General features: G+C 42.6%; 1 protein-coding gene across 1 annotated transcript in view; it reads left to right on the forward strand.

The window, feature by feature from the left end:
• Nucleotides 1–1,190: 1,190 nt before the first annotated feature.
• The window catches only part of LOC115187799 (pleckstrin homology domain-containing family G member 4B), a gene marked incomplete at its 5' end in the record, with an annotated part of 36,663 nt that continues 14,461 nt past the window's right edge, over nt 1,191–23,392 (forward strand). The window contains 10 exon segments of the mRNA XM_029746845.1: nt 1,191–1,278; nt 2,948–3,064; nt 3,540–3,638; nt 4,634–4,776; nt 5,067–5,205; nt 5,999–6,121; nt 6,238–6,402; nt 7,246–7,421; nt 10,783–11,613; nt 13,677–13,926. Coding sequence (XP_029602705.1) covers nt 1,204–1,278; nt 2,948–3,064; nt 3,540–3,638; nt 4,634–4,776; nt 5,067–5,205; nt 5,999–6,121; nt 6,238–6,402; nt 7,246–7,421; nt 10,783–11,613; nt 13,677–13,926 — 2,118 coding nt within the window.

A 23,392-nucleotide genomic window follows, 5' to 3' on the forward strand; every position in this document is an offset into this window, starting at 1 on the left:
GCTTATGGGACCCTGGCCTTTTCTTATGTTACCCTGGCCTTTCCTTATGTTACCCTGGCCTTCCCTTATATTACCCTGGCCTTTCTTATGTTACCCTGGCCTTTCCTTATTTTACTTGGCCTTTTCTTATTTTAACTTGGCCTTTTCTTATGTTACCCTGGCCTTTCCTTATTTTAACTTGGCCTTTTTTATGTTACCCTGGCCTTTCCTTATTAACTTGGCCTTTCTTATGTTACCCTGGCCTTTCCTTATGTTACCCTGGCCTTCCCTTATTTACCTGGCCTTTCCTTATTTAACCTGGCCTTCCCTTATGTTACCCTGGCCTTTCCTTATGTACCCTGGCCTTTCCTTATGTTACCCTGGCCTTCCTTATGTACCCTGGCCTTCCTTATGTTACCCTGGCCTTTGCTTATGTTACCCTGGCTTTCCTTATGTTACCCTGGCCTTTCCTTATGTTACCCTGGCCTTCCCTTATGTTACCCTGGCCTTTCCTTATGTTACCCTGGCCTTCCCCTATGTTACCCTGGCCTTTCCTTATTTTAACTGGCCTTTTCTTATGTTACCCTGGCCTTTCCTTATGTTACCCTGGCCTTCCCTTATGTTACCCTGGCCTTTCCTTATTTTAACCTGGCCTTCCCTTATGTTACCCTGGCCTTTCCTTATGTTACCCTGGCCTTCCCTTATGTTACCCTGGCCTTTCCTTATGTTACCCTGCCTTTCCTTATGTTACCCTGGCCTTTGCTTTCACTGCCTTTTCACCAGTTGCAGGTTTTGGCACATTCATTCTAGCAGTCCTGCTCAGTCCCTGGATGTAGTTGGAAGTGGTGAAAGTAATAATGTGGAAAAGGGTTAAAACACGTTTGTTCACATGTGATTTGTTCACATGTGATTTGTTCACATGTGATTTGTTCACATGTGATTGTTCACATGTGATTTGTTCACATGTGATTTGTTCACATGTGATTTGTTGACATGTGCATTCTGAAAACCACTTGTTTTTTTCACGTGATTGTTTTAAATGTGACACACACACACAAATACACACGTGTACAGGTCCACCAGCATCCAGCCTGCACACAACAGGCACATGAAGAGTTCTGATTTATATAATGATGATCTATTGTGGTGTTTTAGTTCATGTAGCGCCCCCCTAATACTGTACATGTCAATTTGTGTTGCTTTTCCCCCAGGCTTTATTACCAAATGCACTTTACTCCGTCCTGCTACTTGGACAAGGAGACAACTATCAAGCCTGAAAGAGACATTACTACTGTGCAGGTAAAATATTAAATAATGACTCATTTGCTGTGATATTGCATTGCGCGTTCTTGTCTAATTCAAGACTTCAAATCACATATCTTGGGAGTATTTCTTACAATCCTACATTTTCCACACGCAGTGACCAACACAATGTAACATCAGGAAGGCTACAGCGTTTTCACAGACACTCCAAGTCTATTCAGATACACCAAGGCTGTTGTATTGAGTCGTAGCTGGCAGCCTGTCATGTCATGTCCTTGACCTGAGTGAGGCAGTGTGTGTGTGTGTGTGTGCGTGCGTGCGTGCGTGCGTGCGTTTAGCGTGTAGCGTGTCGGGTCATGTGTGTTGTTGAGAGCTGGGGTATCTGTGCTATGTAGGTTTGCATGAAGCTGCATGTCTGACTGTGGAAAATGTAATCATCTCTTCATCACCAGCCTTACCTACCTACTTCTGACTGTGACCACACACACGTCTGTCCCACTGAAAACATACTGAAAGACCACACATCCATCACACAGCCAGGCACATCTAATGAGAACAGGGTTTAGGTCCAACGTCGAGTTAAGGGATTATCTCTGGAATTCCTCCATAGGTTTCTCTACAGTTAAGTTCAAGACATGTCTGTTCCTATTGAAACTACATGACACGGGGATAAAAGGATGTGATTGGTTAGTTTCTTGATGAAACCTGCAACAGAGGCGATATGTATTACAGATCATTCTGTCTCTCATGAGGATTTTTCTGAGTTACATTTCTTTACTTACATCATCAAGGTTACCTGTCATTTAATATTATAGTAGATGTGTAACGGTCGTCGTATGAAGTGGACCAAAATGCAGCGGGTTGAGTGCTCATCTTAACTTTTATTAGAGACACAAAATAAGAAAATGAAAAAACGACCGACAGCTGAACAGTTCTGCAGGCTAAACATAGCAATGCACAAACAACTTCCCACAAAGGGACAGGTGAAAACAGGCTACCTAAGTATGACTCTCAATCAGCAACAACGATGTACAGCTGTTCCTGATTGAGAGCCATACTTAGGTAGCCTGTTTTCACCTGTCCCTTTGTGGGAAGTGCGTGGTGCTGGCTTGGTTATGCCAGACTGGTACACGCACCTCAGGGCTAGTGCGAGGAGCAGGAACAGGACGAGTTGGACTGGGCTGACGTACTGGAGGCCTGGTGCGTGGTGCTGGCTTTGGATGTGCCAGACGGGACATGCACCTCAGCTGTTCCTGATTGAGAGCCATACCAGGCCAACACAAAGAAATACACAACATAGATAGATCCTAGAATACGAAACATAGAACATAACCAAAAACCCTGGAATATCTAAACAACAACCCACTCTACATAAACACATAAAACAAATACCCCCTGCCACGTCCTGACCAAACTACAATAACAAATAACCCCTTACTGGTCAGAACATGACAGGATGGTCGTTTTTGCTGTGGAAGTTATATGATTGAACTCAGTTATATATGATATCTGTAGCAAGGTAGGATGTGAGAGCTTTAGTTTCCTTATTGGAAAAGCATTGAAGATAATTGATATTGGAATAGGAATTTCAGTTTACTTCCTGAATCGATGGAATTGAAATGGAATTGACTCCAACCCTGCTACCCACAGGCCCCGACCCTGGTGGGGAGTTACAGTGAGTGTGTGTCCCTCTGTCCCCATGCAGACGGAGATCCTGACATCCCTGAAGGCTCTGTTGAAGCACATAGACTCCAGTCAGCTCACTAGAGACCTGGACGGAACGTTCCCCTACGACCACAACCACTGGGTCGCCTTCAGACAGGTAGGAATCACATCACCACGGTTACAGTTGTCTCAAATGGCACCCTATTAGCTATGTAGTGCACTGCGTTTGACCAGGGCCCATAGGTGTCTGGTCAAAAGTAGTGCACTTCATACAACGGGTGGGTCTAATCGTGGATGCTGATGGTTAAACCGCATCCAGCCGGTGTCTATTCCACAAGTTACCACGGCTTAATCTATGACTTTAAAATGTCTATTTACTCTGTTTCATCTGACTGTGCAATCCACGGGTGTTGTTAGGCCCGAGACTAACACCACCTGCACCAATATATGCTCCAAACACCGCTTCAAGGGCATTATCACTTAAATGGTCTGGTATTCCCGATCTCAATCTGTCTGTAACATCTCTCTCTCTCTCTCTCTCTCTCTCTCTCTATCTCTCTCTCTCTCTCTCTCGCTCTCTCTCTCGCTCTCGCTCTTGCTCATTCTCTCTCTCTCTTCATCCCGTCTGTCAGAAAATTGAGCCGTTTGCCAGCAGTTGCAGCGTGGCTCTCTCCTCCCTCCAGTCTTCTATCTCTACATTGAGCAGCAGCAGCAACCTGGAGAGCACTAAGGTCTGTGTGTGTGTGTGTGTGTGTCTGTCTGTGTCTGTGTGTCTGTGTGTCTGGTTCAGGAGGATCTGAGGTGCTGGAGCAGCAGAGGTCTCTGATGAAGTGTGTGTGTGTGTGTGTGTGTGTCTGGTTCAGGAGGTATCTGAGGTGTTGGAGCAGCAGAGGTCTCTGATGAAGTGTGTGTGGTGTCTGGTTCAGGAGGTATCTGAGGTGTTGGCGCAGCAGTGGTCTCGATGAAGTGTGTGTGTGTGTGTGTGTGTGTGTGTGTGTGTTTGTGTGTGTGTGTGTGTGTGTGTGTGTGTGTGTGTGTCTGGTTCAGGAGGTATCTGAGGTGCTGGAGCAGCAGAGGTCTCTGATGAAGTGTGTGTGTGTGTGTGTGTGTGTGTGTGTCTGGTTCAGGAGGTATCTGAGGTGTTGGAGCAGCAGAGGTCTCTGATGAAGTGTGTGTGTGTGTGTGTGTGTGTGTGTGTGTCTGGTTCAGGAGGTATCTGAGGTGTTGGAGCAGCAGAGAGGTCTCTGATGAAGTGTGTGTTGTGTGTGTTGTGTGTGTGTGTGTTGTGTGTGTGTGTGTGGGTGTGTGTGTGTTGTGTGTGTGTGGTGTGTGTGTTGTGTGTGTGTGTGTGTGTGTGTCTGGTTCAGGAGGTATCTGAGGTGTTGGAGCAGCAGAGGTCTCTGAGAAGTGGTGTGTGTGTGTGTGTGTGTGTGGTCTGGTTCAGGAGGTATCTGAGGTGTTGGAGCAGCAGAGGTCTCTGATGAAGTGGTGTGTGGGTTCAGGAGGTATCTGAGGTGCTGGAGCAGCAGAGGTCTCTGATGAAGTGTGTGTGTGTGTGTGTGTCTGGTTCAGGAGGTATCTGATGTGTTGGAGCAGCAGAAGTCTCTGATGAAGTGTGTGTGTGTGTCTGGTTCAGGAGGTATCTGAGGTGCTGGAGCAGCAGAAGTCTCTGATGAAGTGTGTGTGTGTGTGTGTGTGTGTGTGTGTGTGTGTGTGTGTGGTTCAGGAGGTATCTGAGGTGCTGGAGCAGCAGAGGTCTCTGATGAAGTGTGTGTTGGAGGACACCTGTCTGAACAGACTGAGGCTGGAGGGAGGAACAGTCCTGGCCCGTATCAGGAAGGACGAGGCTTGTGAGAATGACAACTACAGGTACTGCTGGGAGAGGGTCTGCATAACCAGAACTTACTATTGGATCAAATGTAGAGCACTATATAGGGAAGAGTGTGCCATTTGAGACACATCTGAGTTCAATCCAAAGATCAGAGTGTTGGATGCATTAAATCTCTGTAGAGATGATGTATAACGCCTTTATAAAGCATTCAGACAGTGGTGCATGCATAACACTCAACACAAGCATATATAGCTATGGTCACTGATGATACATCTATTACCCATCACCATTTGTTGCCAACCTACTGTTGTCCTTGTTGTCCATCCAGGGATTCAGTGGACATGGTGAATGTCCTTTATAACCAGGTGGATGAGGAGGTCCATAAACTGGTGATCCTCTCCAACAAGTCCCTGAAACAGCTGGAGAGTCTGCTGGAGGTCCGCAGGTTTGAGGAACAGACAGAGCAGGTGGGATTTTCACTTCAGTCAGACAGACGGCTTGTCTTTTGACATTTCATTCTGGCGTTGTGATTTCACTTCAGTCAGACAGATGGCTTGTCTTTTGACATTTCATTCTGGCGTTGTGATTGTGCTTCAGTCAGACAGATGGCTTGTCTTTTGACATTTCATTCTGGCGTTGTGATTGTGCTTCAGTCAGACAGATGGCTTGTCTTTTGACATTTCATTCTGGCGTTGTGATTTCACTTCAGTCAGACAGATGGCTTGTCTTTTGACATTTCATTTCTGGCGTTGTGATTTCACTTCAGTCAGACAGATGGCTTGTCTTTTGACATTTCATTCTGGCGTTGTGATTTCACTTCAGTCAGACAGATGGCTTGTCTTTTGACATTTCATTCTGGCGTTGTGATTTCACTTCAGTCAGACAGATGGCTTGTCTTTTGACATTTCATTCTGGCGTTGTGATTGTGCTTCAGTCAGACAGACGGCTTGTCTTTTGACATTTCATTCTGGCGTTGTGATTTCACTTCAGTCAGACAGATGGCTTGTCTTTTGACATTTCATTCTGGCGTTGTGATTGTGCTTCAGTCAGACAGATGGCTTGTCTTTTGACATTTCATTCTGGCGTTGTGATTGTGCTTACATACAGTATGTTAAAGTCATTTCTAACTTGATCTACTAATGACTAATAAGCTGCTAGTAATGTCATAATATGAGCTACGGTGGCCCTGATTCTGAAGTATTGGATGTTAGCGTATTATATAAAAGCCTACATCCCATCTCATTCTGTCTCTCTCTCCAGATCAAAGTATGGTTCAGTGTGGAAGGAGAGAAGCACCTCACTCCCCTGGACTCTCTCCATCTCTCTCTGGCTGCGGTCAAAGACATGAGGCAGAGTTTGGAACAGTTCTTTGAAGAGTCAGTTGTACGTTTCAACATTGTACATTTCTTCCTGACTTGTTGTTTTCTGCTTTGAAAACTGCTTCTAAGACTCTTATAAACTGAATTTCCCATGATCCTCTAATCTCTGTCCACGTACAGCAGCAGCAGAAGCAGGGTTTACTGCTGGTCAGGCAGTCAGGAGAGTCTCTCCCCAGCTCGGCCTTGCTGGACTTCAAACAGCACCTGGGATCCATCCTGGGCAGAGTGGAGAGGAGGAAGAACCAGCTAGACATCCTCACCAACCTCTACGAGTTCTACGGCTCGGTAAAGACAGACCCAGGATCATTTCTGATTCTTCGTTTATTTCTCAAGCAAGAGAGGTTGAGGAAAAAGGATGTGATGAGATGTCTTGGGCTGCATCCCAAATGGCACTATGAATCCTGGTAAAATCCTGGGAGCCATTTGTGACACAGAATACTGTAAGGGTTGATCCTCCTTACTATGATGCTGTGTTTGAACCTTGACCTTTTGATAGATACAATAGATACAGATTTTAAACATTATATCAATCATATACACTGAGTGTACAAACCATTAAGAACACCTTACTAATATTGAGTTGCACCCCCTTTTGCCCTCAGAACAGCCTCAATTCATCAGGACATGGACTCTACAAGGCATCAAAAGCATTCCACAGGGATGCTGGCCCATGTTGACTCCAATGCTTCCCACAGTTGTGTCAAGTTGGCTGAATGTCCTTTGGGTGGTGAATCCTTCTTGATACACTGGAATCTGTTGAGTGTGAAAAACCCAGCAGCGTTACAGTTCATGACATAAAGCGGTGCGCCTGGCACCTACTACCATACCCCGTTCTAAGGAACTTAAAAATATTTTGTCTTGCCCATTGCTCACGCTCTGAATGGCACACATAGACAATCCATGTCTCAATTGTCTCAAGGCTTAAACATTCTTATTTAACCTGTTTCCTCCCCTTCATCTACACTGATTGAAGTGGATTTAACAAAGTGACATCAATAAGGGATCTTAGCTTTCCCCTGGATTCACCTGGTCAGTCTGTGTCATTGAAAGAGCCGGTGTTCTTAATGTTTTGTCCACTCAGTGTCTGTTGTAATTGTATTTCTACGTGCTATCCGTCCTGTCCTGCAGGCTAACCAGTGGATGGAGCACTGCCAGGACTACTTCAGGCAGCTGAACCTGGACAGCAGTGGTGTGAGCCTCCCTTCTGCAGTACTTGAGATCCTCCAGGACTATCAGATGGAGGCCTCCACGTTCTCCCTGGACAACTTCAGCCCCCTCAATGATATGGTCCTGTCCTTGGACAGGTATACCACCTGCTGTAAGATAGGCTGGGGAAGGATAGGGTGGGGTAAGGTTTGGTAGGGTAGGATAGGGTAGAGTGGGGTAGTGTAGAATGGGAAAGAGTAGGATGGGATAGGAAAGAGTAAGATAGGATAGGGTAGGATAGGAAAGAGTAGGCTAAGGTAGGATAGGAAATATTATGATAGGGTAGGATAGGAAAGTGTAGGATAGGAAAGAGTAGGATAGGGTAAGATAGGTAAGAGTAGGATAGGGTAGGATAGGAAAGAGTAAGATATGATAGGGTAGGATAGGATAGGAAAGAGTAGGATAGGAAAGAGTAGGATAGGGTAAGATAGGAAAGAGTAGGATAGGAAAGAGTAGGATAGGGTAAGATAGGAAAGAGTAAGATATGATAGGGTAGGATAGGATAGGAAAGAGTAGGATGGGATAGTGTAGAGTAGAATGGGATAGGGTAGGGTAGGATGGGGTAAGGTAGGGTAGGGTAGGATGGGGTAGGATAGGAAAGAGTAGGATGGGATAGGGTAGAGTAGAATGGGATAGGGTAGGGTAGGATGGGGTAGGGTAGGGTAGGGTAGGATGGGGTAGGATAGGAAAGAGTAGGATGGGATAGGGTAGAGTAGAATGGGATAGGGTAGGGTAGGATGGGGTAGAATATGAAAAGGTAGGATAGGGTAGTATGGGAAAGGAAAGAGTAAAATAGCTTCAGCAACAGCTAATGCAGATCCAAATAAGATCCTACATCCTAATAGTATCGCTATATTTTTGTTAATTTCTTTGTGAAAGTTTAACTTAAGTTTTCTGCATCATATTGGCCGCCTTTTTGTCTTTTTTGGATTCCACCTGCCATTGCTGTTTTAGGAATAGAAAACGATGTGTTTTCATAGAAGGACACAAATCAAAACTTCTTGGACCACGGCCGGCCCGCTCATTAGGCAGGATTAGGCGGTCACCTATTGCGGAAGATTGACAAGGAGCTATTATGTCATAGTTATTATTATTAGACAGTAGTTACCATATTATTATTATGTCATAGTTATTATTAGTATTATTATGTCATAGTTATTATTTGTATTATTATGTCATAGTTATTATTATTATTATAATATCATAGTTATTATTATTAAACAGTAGTTACCATATTATTATGTCATAGTTATTATTATTATTATAATATCATAGTTATTATTATTAAACAGTAGTTACCATATTATTATGTCATAGTTATTATTATTATTATAATATCATAGTTATTATTATTAAACAGTAGTTACCATATTATTATGTCATAGTTATTATTATTATTATAATATCATAGTTATTATTATTAAACAGTAGTTACCATATTATTATGTCATAGTTATTATTTGTATTATTATGTCATAGTTATTATTATTAAACAATAGTTACCAATATTATTATTATTATTATTATGTCATAGTTATTATTATTAAACAATAGTTACCATATTATTATTATTTATGTCATAGTTATTATTATTATTATTATTATTATTATTATTATGTCATAGTTATTATATTAAACAGTAGTTACCATATATTATTATGTCATAGTTATTATTATTAAACAATAGTTACCATATTATTATTATGTCATAGTTATTATTATTAAACAATAGTTACCATATTATTATTATGTCATAGTTATTATTATTAAACAGTAGTTACCATATTATTATTATTATTATGTCATAGTTATTATTATTAAACAATAGTTACCATATTATTATTATGTCATAGTTATTATTTGTATTATTATGTCATAGTTATTATTTGTATTATTATGTCATAGTTATTATTATTTGACAGTAGTTACCATATTATTATTATGTCATAGTTATTATTAGTATTATTATGTCATAATTATTATTATTTGACAGTAGTTACCATATTATTATTATTATGTCATAGTTATTATTATTAGACTGTAGTTACCATATTATTATTATGTCATAGTTATTATTAGTATTATTATGTCATAATTATTATTATTATTATAATATCATAGTTATTATTATTAAACAGTAGTTACCATATTATTATGTCATAGTTACTATTATTATTATAATATCATAGTTATTATTATTAAACAGTAGTTACCATATTATTATGTCATAGTTATTATTTGTATTATTATGTCATAGTTATTATTATTAAACAATAGTTACCATATTATTATTATGTCATAGTTATTATTAAACAATAGTTACCATATTATTATTATTATTATGTCATAGTTATTATTATTAAACAGTAGTTACCATATTATTATTATGTCATAGTTATTATTATTAAACAATAGTTACCATATTATTATTATGTCATAGTTATTATGAGTATTATTATGTCATAGTTATTATTATTAAACAGTAGTTACCATATTATTATTATTATGTCATAGTTATTATTATTAGACTGTAGTTACCATATTATTATTATGTCATAGTTATTATTAGTATTATTATGTCATAGTTATTATTAGTATTATTATGTCATAGTTATTATTATTTGACAGTAGTTACCCATATTATTATTATGTCATAGTTAATATTATTATTATATTTCATAGTTATTATTATTAGACAGTAGTTACCATATTATTATTATGTCATAGTTATTATTAGTATTATTATGTCATAGTTATTATTGTATTATTATGTCATAGTTATTATATTTGACAGTAGTTACCATGTTATTATTATTATTATTATGTCATAGTTATATTATTATTATTATTTCATAGTTATTATTATTAGACAGTAGTTACCATATTATTATATGTCATAGTTAATATTATTATTATTATTCATAGTTATTATTATTAGACAGTAGTTACCATATTATTATTATGTCATAGTTATTATTAGTATTATTATGTCATAGTTATTATTTGTATTATTATGTCATAGTTATTATTATTTGACAGTAGTTACCATATTATTATTATGTCATAGTTATTATTAGTATTATTATGTCATAGTTATTATTTGTATTATTATGTCATAGTTATTATTATTTGACAGTAGTTACCATGTTATTATTATTATTATTATGTCATAGTTAATATTATTATTATTATTTCATAGTTATTATTATTAGACTGTAGTTGCCATATTATTATTGCTACTAAGTATTATTTGTTTGTTAGTTGTTTTTATTTCAAATAATAAATAAATCATTTAGGGGCCTTTTTTAGTACAGATCTAGGATCAGCTTCACCTCCCTCAATCCTAACCTTCACCATTAGTGGGGGAAATGAAAAACTTACCCCAGATGAGTGTCTTGGGGCAACTTCACACTACAGCTGTTTTTTTTCCACTGACCTTGTCTCTCTCCCTCTGGCCAGCCCCCGGCAGACCCATCAGTGGAACCTCCTGTGGACCAAGTGTCAACAGACCAAGAACCAGCTGGAGGAAACCCTGGTCCAGGCCACAGCAGCAGCTACTGCAGCCTCTGACTCTGCAGCCTCTGGCTCTGCAGCCTCTGACTCTGCAGCCAGAAATCTAACCAAAGACCCGTCAGAGACTGCAGACAGACAGGGGGGCTGCACTCACACGGAGCAGCATGGGGCTACTGCAGGGGATCTTGTTTTACCTGAGTTGCCCACTCTGGGGTCAAGGATCATTGTGTCGTCTCTGGAGGAAGAAACCAAGCCTCACTCCACAGGGCACATCTCCTCCAACAACAACAAGAGCCCCTCCTCCTGCTCCTTCACCTCCTCCTCCCTCTTCCCCTTCCCCCCCGCCCCAGAGGGAGACCCCCTCCTCCTCAAGCTGCGGCAGAGCCCCTCTCTGTTCGACGACACGGACAGCGACTGCACCATCGACTCCCTGGGGGCCGCCTCCTGCCACTCGGAGCCTGTCTATTCGTCGTCTGGGACGCCACTCCACCATCTCCACCATCACCACCAGCACCGCAAACAGCCACTCAAGAAGATTATGAAGAAGACGCTGAGCTATGAGCTGCCGGCGGCGCAGGACGGTGGCGGTGGCCACGTTGACACCAGCCACCTGCATGGCTACACGGGGGTGTACATCAAGGGGCTGGAGGTGGCCAACAACGTGTCGGTGGAGAAGAAGCTGCAGAGGCCTGACGTGGTGAGCCCGGCGCTGGGACGCAGCCGCAGCATGTCCTCCCCCACCAGACACCCAGAGGGAGATGGAAAGAAGCATAGCAGGTGAGGGAAAGGGAAAGAGGGAGACCTAGTCAGTTGTACAACTGAATGCATTCAACTGAAATGTGTCTTCTGCATTTAACCCAACCCCTCTGAATCAGAGAGGTGCGGAGGGCTGCCTTAACCTCTCTGGGCTACTCAACAGCCAGTTGAATCCCGTGGCGCATTATTCAAATACCGTAGAAATGCTATTACTTCAATTTCTCAAACATATGACTATTTTACAGCATTTTAAAGACAAGACTCTCGTTAATCTAACCACACTGTCCGATTTCAAAAAGGCTTTACAACGAAAGCAAAACATTAGATTATGTCAGCAGAGTACCCAGCCAGAAATAATCAGACACCCATTTTTCAAGCTAGCATATAATGTCACATAAACCCAAACCACAGCTAAATGCAGCACTAACCTTTGATGATCTTCATCAGATCACAATCTTAGGACATTATGTTATACAATACATGCATGTCTGTTCAATCAAGTTCATATTTATATAAAAAACCAGCTTTTTACATTAGCAGGTGACTAGCATGTGACTAGCATTCCCACCGAACACTTCCGGTGAATTTACTAAATTACTCACGATAAACGTTCACAAAAACATAACAATTATTTTAAGAATTATAGATACAGAACTCCTCTATGCACTCGATATGTCCGATTTTAAAATAGCTTTTCGGTGAAAGCACATTTTGCAATATTCTAAGTAGATAGCCCGGCATCACAGGGCTAGCTATTTAGACACCCAGCAAGTTTAGCATTCACCAAAGTCAGATTTACTATAAGAAAAATGTTATTACCTTTGCTGTCTTCGTCAGAATGCACTCCCAGGACTTCTACTTCAATAACAAATGTTGGTTTGGTCCCAAATAATCCATTGTTATATCCAAATAGTGGCGTTTTGTTCGTGCGTTCAAGACACTATCCGAAAGGGTAAATAAGGGTTACGAGCATGGCGCATTTCGTGACAAAAAAATTCTAAATATTCCCTTACCGTACTTCGAAGCATGTCAACCGCTGTTTAAAATCAATTTTTATGCCACTTTTCTCGTAAAAAAGCGATAATATTCCGACCGGCAAAGCCTGTTTACATTCAACGAGAGAGAAAGTAAAAGCATGGGATCCCCTCGTGCACGAGCCTTAGTCTGACGGCCCTCTGATCGGCCACTTTCCAAACGCGATAATGTGTTTCAGCCTGGGGCTGCCTCGATATCATTCAGCTTTTTCCCGGGTTCTGAGAGCCTATGGGAGCCGTAGGAAGTGTCAGGTTACAGCAAAGATCCTCAGTCTTCAATAAAAAGAGCCAAGATTAACAAGAACTTGTCAGACAGGCCACTTCCTGTTCAGAATCTTCTCAGGTTTTTGCCTGCTATATGAGTTCTGTTATACTCACAGACACCATTCAAACAGTTTTAGAAACTTTAGGGTGTTTTCTATCTAAATCCAATAATTATATGCATATTCTAGTTACTGGGCAGGAGTAGTAACCAGATTAAATCGGGTACGTTTTTTATCCGGCCGTGTAAATACTGCCCCCTAGCCCTAACAGGTTAATCAACATCCACGTCTTCGGCACCGGGGATTCAACCCAGCAACCTTTCAGTTACTGGCCCTACCCGCAATGCTACAGGACACACTGTCAGCTAAATTAACAAAATAATACTGTCTGTGTCCCAAATGGCACCCTATTTCCTATATAGTGCACTACTTTAAACCAGGACCCATATGGCTTCACGGCTCCATATCTCTTACCACATAATTAAATAGAACACTAGAGTGGCCATGGCATCCTAGCAACATTAATGAAAAATCTGCCATTTTGGTCAGAAAAACTTGAATTCATTGAATGATAGGATCTCTGTCTCTTCCCTCCTCAACAGTAAATGATAGGATCTCTGTCTCTTCCCTCCTCAACAGTAAATGATAGGATCTCTGTCTCTTCCCTCCTCAACAGTAAATGATAGGATCTCTGTCTCTTCCCTCCTCAACAGTAAATGATAGGATCTCTGTCTCTTCCCTCCTCAACAGTAAATGATAGGATCTCTGTCTCTTCCCTCCTCAACAGTAAAGTGCAGCACATCATGGCTGAGATGATTTCCACGGAGAGGGAGTATGTGCGTTCCCTCAGCTACGTCATCGAGCACTACTTCCCAGAGATGGAGCGTCTGGACCTGCCTCAGGACCTCTGGGGGAAGCGCAGCATTATCTTTGGCAACATGGAGAAACTGTGTAACTTCCACTGCCAGTACTTCCTGAAAGAGCTGGAGGCCTCGGCCCACTCTCCCCTGTCCATCAGCAGCTGTTTCCTCAGACACGTGAGTCATGTTGACAGACAGGCAGACAGACAAAAGGTAGACAGACAGGCAGAGAGAGAGGCAGACTGACACGCAGACAGACAGGCAGGCAGACACTCTCCCCTGTCCATCAGCAGCTGTTTCCTCAGACACGTGAGTCATGTTGACAGACAGACAGACAGACAGACAAAAAGGTAGACAGACAGGCAGAGAGAGAGGCAGACAGACAGGCAGGCAGACACTCTCCCCTGTCCATCAGCAGCTGCTTCCTCAAACACACGAGTCTTAAGATGAGTCACAAATGGCACCCTATTCCCTATATAGTGCACTACTTTTTTTGTTTGTTACCAGGGTCACAAACATCAACATGAGGGTAACGTTTTGTACTGCTGGGCACTGTTGGAGCTAGAAAACACAAGCATTTCGTTGCACCTGCAATAACATCTGCAAATCTATGTATGGCGACCAATACATTTTGATTTGATTTGAACTTTGTTTAGATGGAGATGAATTTGGGAAGCTGCAGGGGACTGGGACCCAGACAGAGCGAGACTCCCAAATGACACCCTATTCCCTATATAGTGCACTACTTTTGACCAGAGCCGTATATGCCCTGGTAGTCCACTCGAAAAGGAATGGGTGTCATTCGGGACGCAGTCCCAGTTCCTCCTAGACCAGGGATGGGCAACTGGCGGCCCACGGGCCCTCGGATCAATTTCCCCTCAGAATGTAATAATACAATGTGGCTGTGGATCATCGGTTTTTCTCTTGATATGTCAGTCACTGACAGTCACTCAAATAGCCAGGTCAGCTAACAGGTTTTAGATTGGTAAATTAGTCTAGTGGCCAGCTATCTAAACGTGTAGTAATCAATGTCGAATTAGAGCCCCACTGATTTTTGTTAGTCAGTCTCACTCAGATATCATATTAAAAACTGCAAAATGTGTAGAATTGCAGGAAACTAGCTTTAAAACAGCAACATTTCTCGACACCCCATGGCAAAATGTGTAGAATTGCAGCAAACTACATTTACATTTACATTTACGTCATTTAGCAGACGCTCTTATCCTGAGCGACTTACAAATTGGTGCATTCACCTTATGATATCCAGTGGAACAACCACTTTACAATAGTACATCTATATATTTTTTTGGGGGGGAGGGTAGGGGGGGGTTAGAAGGATTACTTTATCCTATCCCAGGTATTCCTTAAAGAGGTGGGGATTCAGGTGTCTCCGGAAGGTGGTGATTGACTCCGCTGTCCTGGCGTCGTGAGGGAGCTTGTTCCACCATTGGGGTGCCAGAGCAGCGAACAGTTTTGACTGGGCTGAGCGGGAACTGTGCTTCCGCAGAGGTAGGGAGGCGAGCAGGCCAGAGGTGGATGAACGCAGTGCCCTTCTTTGGGTGTAGGGACTGATCAGAGCCTGAAGGTATGGAGGTGCCGTTCCCCTCACAGCTCCGTAGGCAAGCACCATGGTCTTGTAGCAGATGCGAGCTTCAACTGGAAGCCAGTGGAGTGTGCGGAGGAGCGGGGTGACGTGAGAGAACTTGGGAAGGTTGAACACCAGGCGGGCTGCGGCGTTCTGGATGAGTTGTAGGGGTTTAATGGCACAGGCAGGGAGCCCCGCCAACAGCGAGTTGCAGTAATCCAGACGGGAGATGACAAGTGCCTGGATTAGGACATGCGCCGCTTCCTGTGTAAGGCAGTGTCGTACTCTGCGAATGTTGTAGAGCATGAACCTACAGGATCGGGTCACCGCCTTGATGTTAGCAGAGAACTACAGGGTGTTGTCCAGGGTCACGCCAAGGCTCTTAGCACTCTGGGAGGAGGACACAATGGAGTTGTCAACCGTGATGGCGAGATCATGGAACGGGCAGTCCTTCCCCGGGAGGAAGAGCAGCTCCGTAATGCCGAGGTTCAGCTTGAGGTGGTGATCCGTCATCCACACTGATATGTCTGCCAGACATGCAGAGATGCGATTCACCACCTGGTTATCAGAAGGGGGAAAGGAGAAGATTAATTGTGTGTCGTCTGCGTAGCAATGAAAGGAGAGACCATGTGAGGATATGACAGAGCCAAGTGACTTGGTGTATAGCGAGAATAGGAGAGGGCCTAGAACTGAGCCCTGGGGGACACCAGTGGTGAGAGCACGTGGTGCGGAGACGGATTCTCGCCACATCACCTGGTAGGAGCGACCTGTCAGGTAGGACGCAATCCAAGTGTGAGCCGCGCCGTAGATGCCCAACTCGGAGAGGGTGGAGAGGAGGATCTGATGGTTCACAGTATCAAAAGCAGCAGATAGGTCTAGAAGGATCAGAGCAGAGGAGAGAGAGTTAGCTTTAGCAGTGCGGAGAGCCTCCGTGACACAGAGAAGAGCAGTCTCAGTTGAATGACCAGTCTTGAAACCTGACTGATTTGGATCAAGAAGGTCATTCTGAGAGAGATAGCAAGAGAGCTGGCCAAGGACAGCACTCTCAAGAGTTCTGGAGAGAAAAGAAAGAAGGGATACTAGTCTGTAGTTGTTGACATCGGAGGGATCGAGTGTAGGTTTTTTGAGAAGGGGTGCAACTCTCGCTCTCTTGAAGACGGAAAGGACGTAGCCAGCGGTCAAGGATGAGTTGATGAGCGAGGTGAGGTAGGGGAGAAGGTCTCCGCAAATGGTCTGGAGAAGAGAGGAGGGGATAGCGTCAAGCGGGCAGGTTGTTGGGCGGCCGGCCGTCAGAAGTCGCAAGATTTCATCTGGAGAGAGAGGGGAGAAAGAGGTCAAAGCATAGGGTAGTGCAATGTGAGCAGGACCAGCGGTGTCGTTTGACTTAACAAACGAGGATCAGATGTCATCAACCTTCTTTTCAAAATGGTTGACGAAGTCATCCGCAGAGAGGGAGGAGGGGGGAGGGGGAGGAGGATTCAGGAGGGAGGAGAAGGTGGCAAAGAGCTTCCTAGGGTTAGAGGCAGATGCTTGGAATTTAGAGTGGTAGAAAGTGGCTTTAGCAGCAGAAACAGGAAGAAAATGTAGAGAGGAGGGAGTGAAAAGATGCCAGGTCCACAGGGAGGCTAGTTTTCCTCCATTTCCGCTCGGCTGCCTGGAGCCCTGTTCTGTGAGCTCGCAGTGAGTCGTCAAGCCACGGAGCAGGAGGGGAGGACCGAGCCGGCCGGGAGGATAGGGTACATAGAGAGTCAAGGGATGCAGAAAGGGAGGAGAGGAGGTTTGAGGAGGCAGAATCAGGAGATTGGTTGGAGAAGGATTGAGCAGAGGGAAGAGATGATAGGATGGAAGATGAAGAGTAGCAGGAGAGAGAGAGCGAAGGTTGCGACAGCGCAATACCATCTGAGTAGGGGCAGAGTGAGTAGTGATTGGAGGAGAGCGAGAGGGAAAAGGATACAATGTAGTGGTCGGAGACTTGGAGGGGAGTTGCAGTGAGATTAGTAGAAGAACAGCATCTAGTAAAGATGAGGTCAAGCGTATTGCCTGCCTTGTGAGTAGGGGGGGGACGGTGAGAGGGTGAGGTAAGAGGAGAGGAGTGGAAAGAAGGAGGCAGAGAGAAATGAGTCAAAGGTAGACGTAGGGAGGTTAAAGTCACCCAGAATTGTGAGGGGTGAGCCATCCTCAGGAAAGGAACTTATCAAGGCGTCAAGCTCATTGATGAACTCTCCAAGGGAACCTGGAGGGCGATAAACGATAAGGATGTTAAGCTTGAATGGGCTAGTGACTGTGACAGCATGGAATTCAAAGGAGGAGATAGACAGATGGGTCAGGGGAGAAAGAGAGAATGTCCACTTGGGAGAGATGAGGATTCCAGTGCCACCACCCCGCTGGCTCGATGCTCTAGGGGTATGCGAGAACACGTGGACAGACGAGGAGAGAGCAGTAGGAGTAGCAGTGTTTTCTGTGGTGATCCATGTTTCCGTCAGTGCCAAGAAGTCGAGGGACTGGAGGGTAGCATAGGCTGAGATGAACTCTGCCTTGTTGGCCGCAGACCGGCAGTTCCAGAGGCTGCCGGAGACCTGGAACTCCACGTGGGTCGTGTGCGCTGGGACCACCAGGTTAGAGTGGCAGCGGCCATGCGGTGTGAAGCGTTTGTGTGGCCTGTGCAGAGAGGAGAGAACAGGGATAGACAGACACATAGTTGACAGGCTACTACAGGAGAGGCTACGCTAATGCAAAGGAGATTGGAATGAAAATTAACTAAACAACTGGGGAAGCGAGAGAGCAGGGCCTCCCTCACTAACCATTCACTGAAACACTCAAATATAACTTTTCGAACTTCCACTTTAGAAATTATAATTGATGTAAGCTACAGTGGTTCAATGTTTCCAGGAATAGGCTCAAACTTAGTTTATTCAGCTAGATAACTTGGTACAGTATTCTTCCGTGAAACCCACCCAGTGCACCGTATCCTATGACGCCGTAGCTAACTAGCATGCTAGCATCCAATAACACACGGTTAGCACCAATACTTGGTTACAACAAACTACCAATGGATCATTCGTGTCCGTGTCTAGTTCCTTTCACAACGCAGAAGTAATTAAACGTTGGCTAGCTAACACAAAGTCAGTCCTGCTAGCTACACAAGTGGACTACACAACTCGAAAGCAAACTGTGTAGAATTGCAGCAAACTAGCTTTAAAACAGCAACATTTCTCGACACCCCATGGCAAAATGTGTAGAATTGCAGCAAACTAGCTTTAAAACAGCAACATTTCTCGACACCTCATGGCAAAATGTGTAGAATTGCAGCAAACTAGCTTTAAAACAGCAACATTTTTCGACACCTCATGGCAAAATGTGTAGAATTGCAGCAAACTAGCTTTAAAACAGCAACATTTCTCGACACCCCATGGCAAAATGTGTAGAATTGCAGCAAACTAGCTTTAAAACAGCAACATTTCCCGACACCTCATGGCAAAATGTGTAGAATTGCAGCAAACTAGCTTTAAAACAGCAACATTTCTCGACACCTCATGGCAAAATGTGTAGAATTGCAGCAAACTAGCTTTAAAACAGCAACATTTCTCGACACCCCATGGCAAAATGTGTAGAATTGCAGCGAACTAGCTTTAACACAGCAACATTTCTCGACACCCCATGGCAAAATGTGTAGAATTGCAGCAAACTAGCTTTAACACAGCAACATTTCTCGACACCCCATGGCAAAATGTGTAGAATTGCAGCAAACTAGCTTTAAAACAGCAACATTTCTCGACACCCCATGGCAAAATGTGTAGAATTGCAGCAAACTAGCTTTAAAACAGCAACATTTCTCGACACCCCATGGCAAAATGTGTAGAATTGCAGCAAACTAGCTTTAACACAGCAACATTTCTCGACACCCCATGGCAAAATGTGTAGAATTGCAGCAAACTAGCTTTAAAACAGCAACATTTCTCGACACCCCATGGCAAACTGTGAGCAACTGTGTCCCCTCATGATGATCAGATATGTTGTGGTCCCCACCCCCATCAAAGTTGCCCATCCCTGTCCTAGACGGACAGACTTTAGCCTGTAGCCTCAGGCTAGAAACAAGCACACTGCTGGAAACACAATACAAGACAATACACCAGAGAGACCCAATGACCTCTCTCTCTGACATGCTGGTTGATATACATGTCCCTCAGTCAGCTCAGTCAGACCAGATACATTCCATATCCTTTATTATGAGAGAATTAAACAAGTACGTTAAAGAAGTCACCAACAATGTGTCCCAAACTACTGCAAATGAATGTAAGGTGCAACTCTCTCCATATATAAAAAAAGTATCATTTGATTAAATATTAGGTTGAAAAGATTGAACGATTGTGATGTTTCAGTCAATGAGGCCTTTCATCAGATCTCTGGTCCAGGTCCTGTAGGGAAGTCAGAGAGAGAGAGAGAAAGAGGAAAGAGAGAGAGAGAGAGAGAGAGAGAGAGAGAGAGAGAGAGAGAGAGAGAGAGAGAGAGCGCCCTGGGGCTGGGAACTGACACACTAAAACCCAGTGCCCTAGTTCTAGCATAGCAGAGTGATCTACATATTGGACTGTCTGTCGTTCACTAACCTTCTTAAGAAAACATAAACACCCTTTTTAATATTTGACCTTTGAGGTGACCTTTGAGGCAGGCTTTTACCGAATGCTTTTTCTCAACTACAAGTATAAGACGAGTTAACGACATGACCTGGGTATGAGTTGAGAGAATATGATTTTTATTGGACAGTTACTTTAAAATAAGAAATGTTCTTTTAAACATGTTACTATTGGTGGGTACCAAACTAACTCAACTATAAACTAATATATGTAGAGGTTTTAGTTGAAATCAAATGGAATCCTAATGGTTGGTTGATGGTATTCTAATGGTTGGTTGATGGTATTCTAATGGTTGGTTGATGGTATTCTAATGGTTGGTTGATGGTATTCTAATGGTTGGTTGATGGAATCCTAATGGTTGGTTGATGGTATTCTAATGGATGGTTGATGGTATTCTAATGGTTGGTTGATAGTATTCTAATGGTTGGTTGATGGAATCCTAATGGTTGGTTGATGGTATTCTAATGGTTGGTTGATGGTATTCTAATGGTTGGTTGATGGTATTCTAATGGTTGGTTGATGGTATCCTAATGGTTGGTTGATGGAATCCTAATGGTTGCTTGATGGTCTCCTAATGGTTGGTTGATGGAATCCTAATGGTTGGTTGATGGTATTCTAATGGTTGGTTGATGGTATTCTAATGGTTGGTTGATAGTATTCTAATGGTTGGTTGATGGAATCCTAATGGTTGGTTGATGGTATTCTAATGGTTGGTTGATGAAATCCTGATGGTTGGTTGATGGTATCCTAATGGTTGGTTGATGGTATCCTAATGGTTGGTTGATGGAACCCTAATGGTTGGTTGATGGAATCCTAATGGTTGGTTGATGGTATTCTAATGGTTGGTTGATGGAACCCTAATGGTTGGTTGATGGAATCCTAATAATTGGTTGATGGTATTCTAATGGTTGGTTGATGGTATTCTAATGGTTGGTTGATGGAATCCTAATGGTTGGTTGATGGAATCCTAATGGTTGGTTGATGGAATCCTAATGGTTGGTTGATGGTATTCTAATGGTTGGTTGATGGTATTCTAATGGTTGGTTGATGGTATTCTAATGGTTGGTTGATGGTATCCTAATGGTTGGTTGATGGTATTCTAATGGTTGGTTGATGGTATTCTAATGGTTGGTTGATGGAATCCTAATGGTTGGTTGATGGTATTCTAATGGTTGGTTGATGGTATCCTAATGGTTGGTTGATGGAATCCTAATGGTTGGTTGATGGTATTCTAATGGTTGGTTGATGGTATTCTAATGGTTGGTTGATGGTATTCTAATGGTTGGTTGATGGAATCCTAATGGTTGGTTGATGGAATCCTAATGGTTGGTTGATGGTATTCTAATGGATGGTTGATGGAATCCTAATGGTTGGTTGATGGTATTCTAATGGTTGGTTGATGGTATCCTAATGGTTGGTTGATGGAATCCTAATGGTTGGTTGATGGTATTCTAATGGTTGGTTGATGGTATTCTAATGGTTGGTTGATCGAATCCTAATGGTTGGTTGATGGAATCCTAATGGTTGGTTGATGGTATTCTAATGGTTGGTTGATGGTATTCTAATGGTTGGTTGATGGAATCCTAATGGTTGGTTGATGGTATTCTAATGGTTGGTTGATGGTATTCTAATGGATGGTTGATGGTATTCTAATGGTTGGTTGATGGTTGGTTGATGGTATTCTAATGGTTGGTTGATGGAATCCTAATGGTTGGTTGATGGAATCCTAATGGTTGGTTGATGGAATCCTAATGGTTGGTTGATGGTATTCTAATGGTTGGTTGATGGAATCCTAATGGTTGGTTGATGGTATTCTAATGGTTGGTTGATGGTATCCTAATGGTTGGTTGATGGTATTCTAATGGTTGGTTGATGGAATCCTAATGGTTGGTTGATGGATGGTATTCTAATGGTTGGTTGATGGGATCCTAATGGTTGGTTGATGGAATCCTAATGGTTGGTTGATGGTATTCTAATGGTTGGTTGATGGTATTCTAATGGTTGGTTGATGGTATTCTAATGGTTGGTTGATGGAATCCTAATGGTTGGTTGATGGTATTCTAATGGTTGGTTGATGGGTTGATGGTATTCTAATGGTTGGTTGATGGTATTCTAATGGTTGGTTGATGGTATTCTAATGGTTGGTTGATGGTATTCTAATGGTTGGTTGATGGAATCCTAATGGTTGGTTGATGGAATCCTAATGGTTGGTTGATGGAATCCTAATGGTTGGTTGATGGTATTCTAATGGTTGGTTGATGGTATTCTAATGGTTGGTTGATGATATCCTAATGGTTGGTTGGTTGATGGAATCCTAATGGTTGGTTGATGGTATTCTAATGGTTGGTTGATGGTATTCTAATGGTTGGTTGATGGTATTCTAATGGTTGGTTGATGGTATTCAAATGGTTGGTTGATGGTATTCTAATGGTTGGTTGATGGTATTCTAATGGTTGGTTGATGGTATCCTAATGGTTGGTTGATGGAATCCTAATGGTTGGTTGATGGTATTCTAATGGTTGGTTGATGGTATTCTAATGGTTGGTTGATGGTATTCTAATGGTTGGTTGATGGTATTCTAATGGTTGGTTGATGGTATTCTAATGGTTGGTTGATGGTATTCTAATGGATGGTTGATGGTATTCTAATGGTTGGTTGATGGAATCCTAATGGTTGGTTGATGGTATTCTAATGGTTGGTTGATGGTATTCTAATGGTTGGTTGATGGTATCCTAATGGTTGGTTGATGGTATTCTAATGGTTGGTTGATGGTATCCTAATGGTTGGTTGATGGTATTCTAATGGTTGGTTGATGGTATTCTAATGGTTGGTTGATCGAATCCTAATGGTTGGTTGATGGAATCCTAATGGTTGGTTGATGGAATCCTAATGGTTGGTTGATGGTATTCTAATGGTTGGTTGATGGAATCCTAATGGTTGGTTGATGGTATTCTAATGGTTGGTTGATGGTATCCTAATGGTTGGTTGATGGTATTCTAATGGTTGGTTGATGGTATTCTAATGGTTGGTTGATGGTATTCTAATGGTTGGTTGATGGAATCCTAATGGTTGGTTGATGGTATTCTAATGGTTGGTTGATGGAATCCTAATGGTTGGTTGATGGTATTCTAATGGTTGGTTGATGGTATTCTAATGGTTGGTTGATGGTATTCTAATGGTTGGTTGATGGTATTCTAATGGTTGGTTGATGGTATTCTAATGGATGGTTGATGGTATTCTAATGGTTGGTTGATGGTATTCTAATGGTTGGTTGATGGTATCCTAATGGTTGGTTGATGGTATTCTAATGGTTGGTTGATGGTATCCTAATGGTTGGTTGATGGTATTCTAATGGTTGGTTGATGGTATTCTAATGGTTGGTTGATGGAATCCTAATGGTTGGTTGATGGAATCCTAATGGTTGGTT

Source organism: Salmo trutta, unplaced genomic scaffold, assembly GCF_901001165.1.
Source record: "Salmo trutta unplaced genomic scaffold, fSalTru1.1, whole genome shotgun sequence".
NCBI classification, from domain to species: domain Eukaryota; kingdom Metazoa; phylum Chordata; class Actinopteri; order Salmoniformes; family Salmonidae; genus Salmo; species Salmo trutta.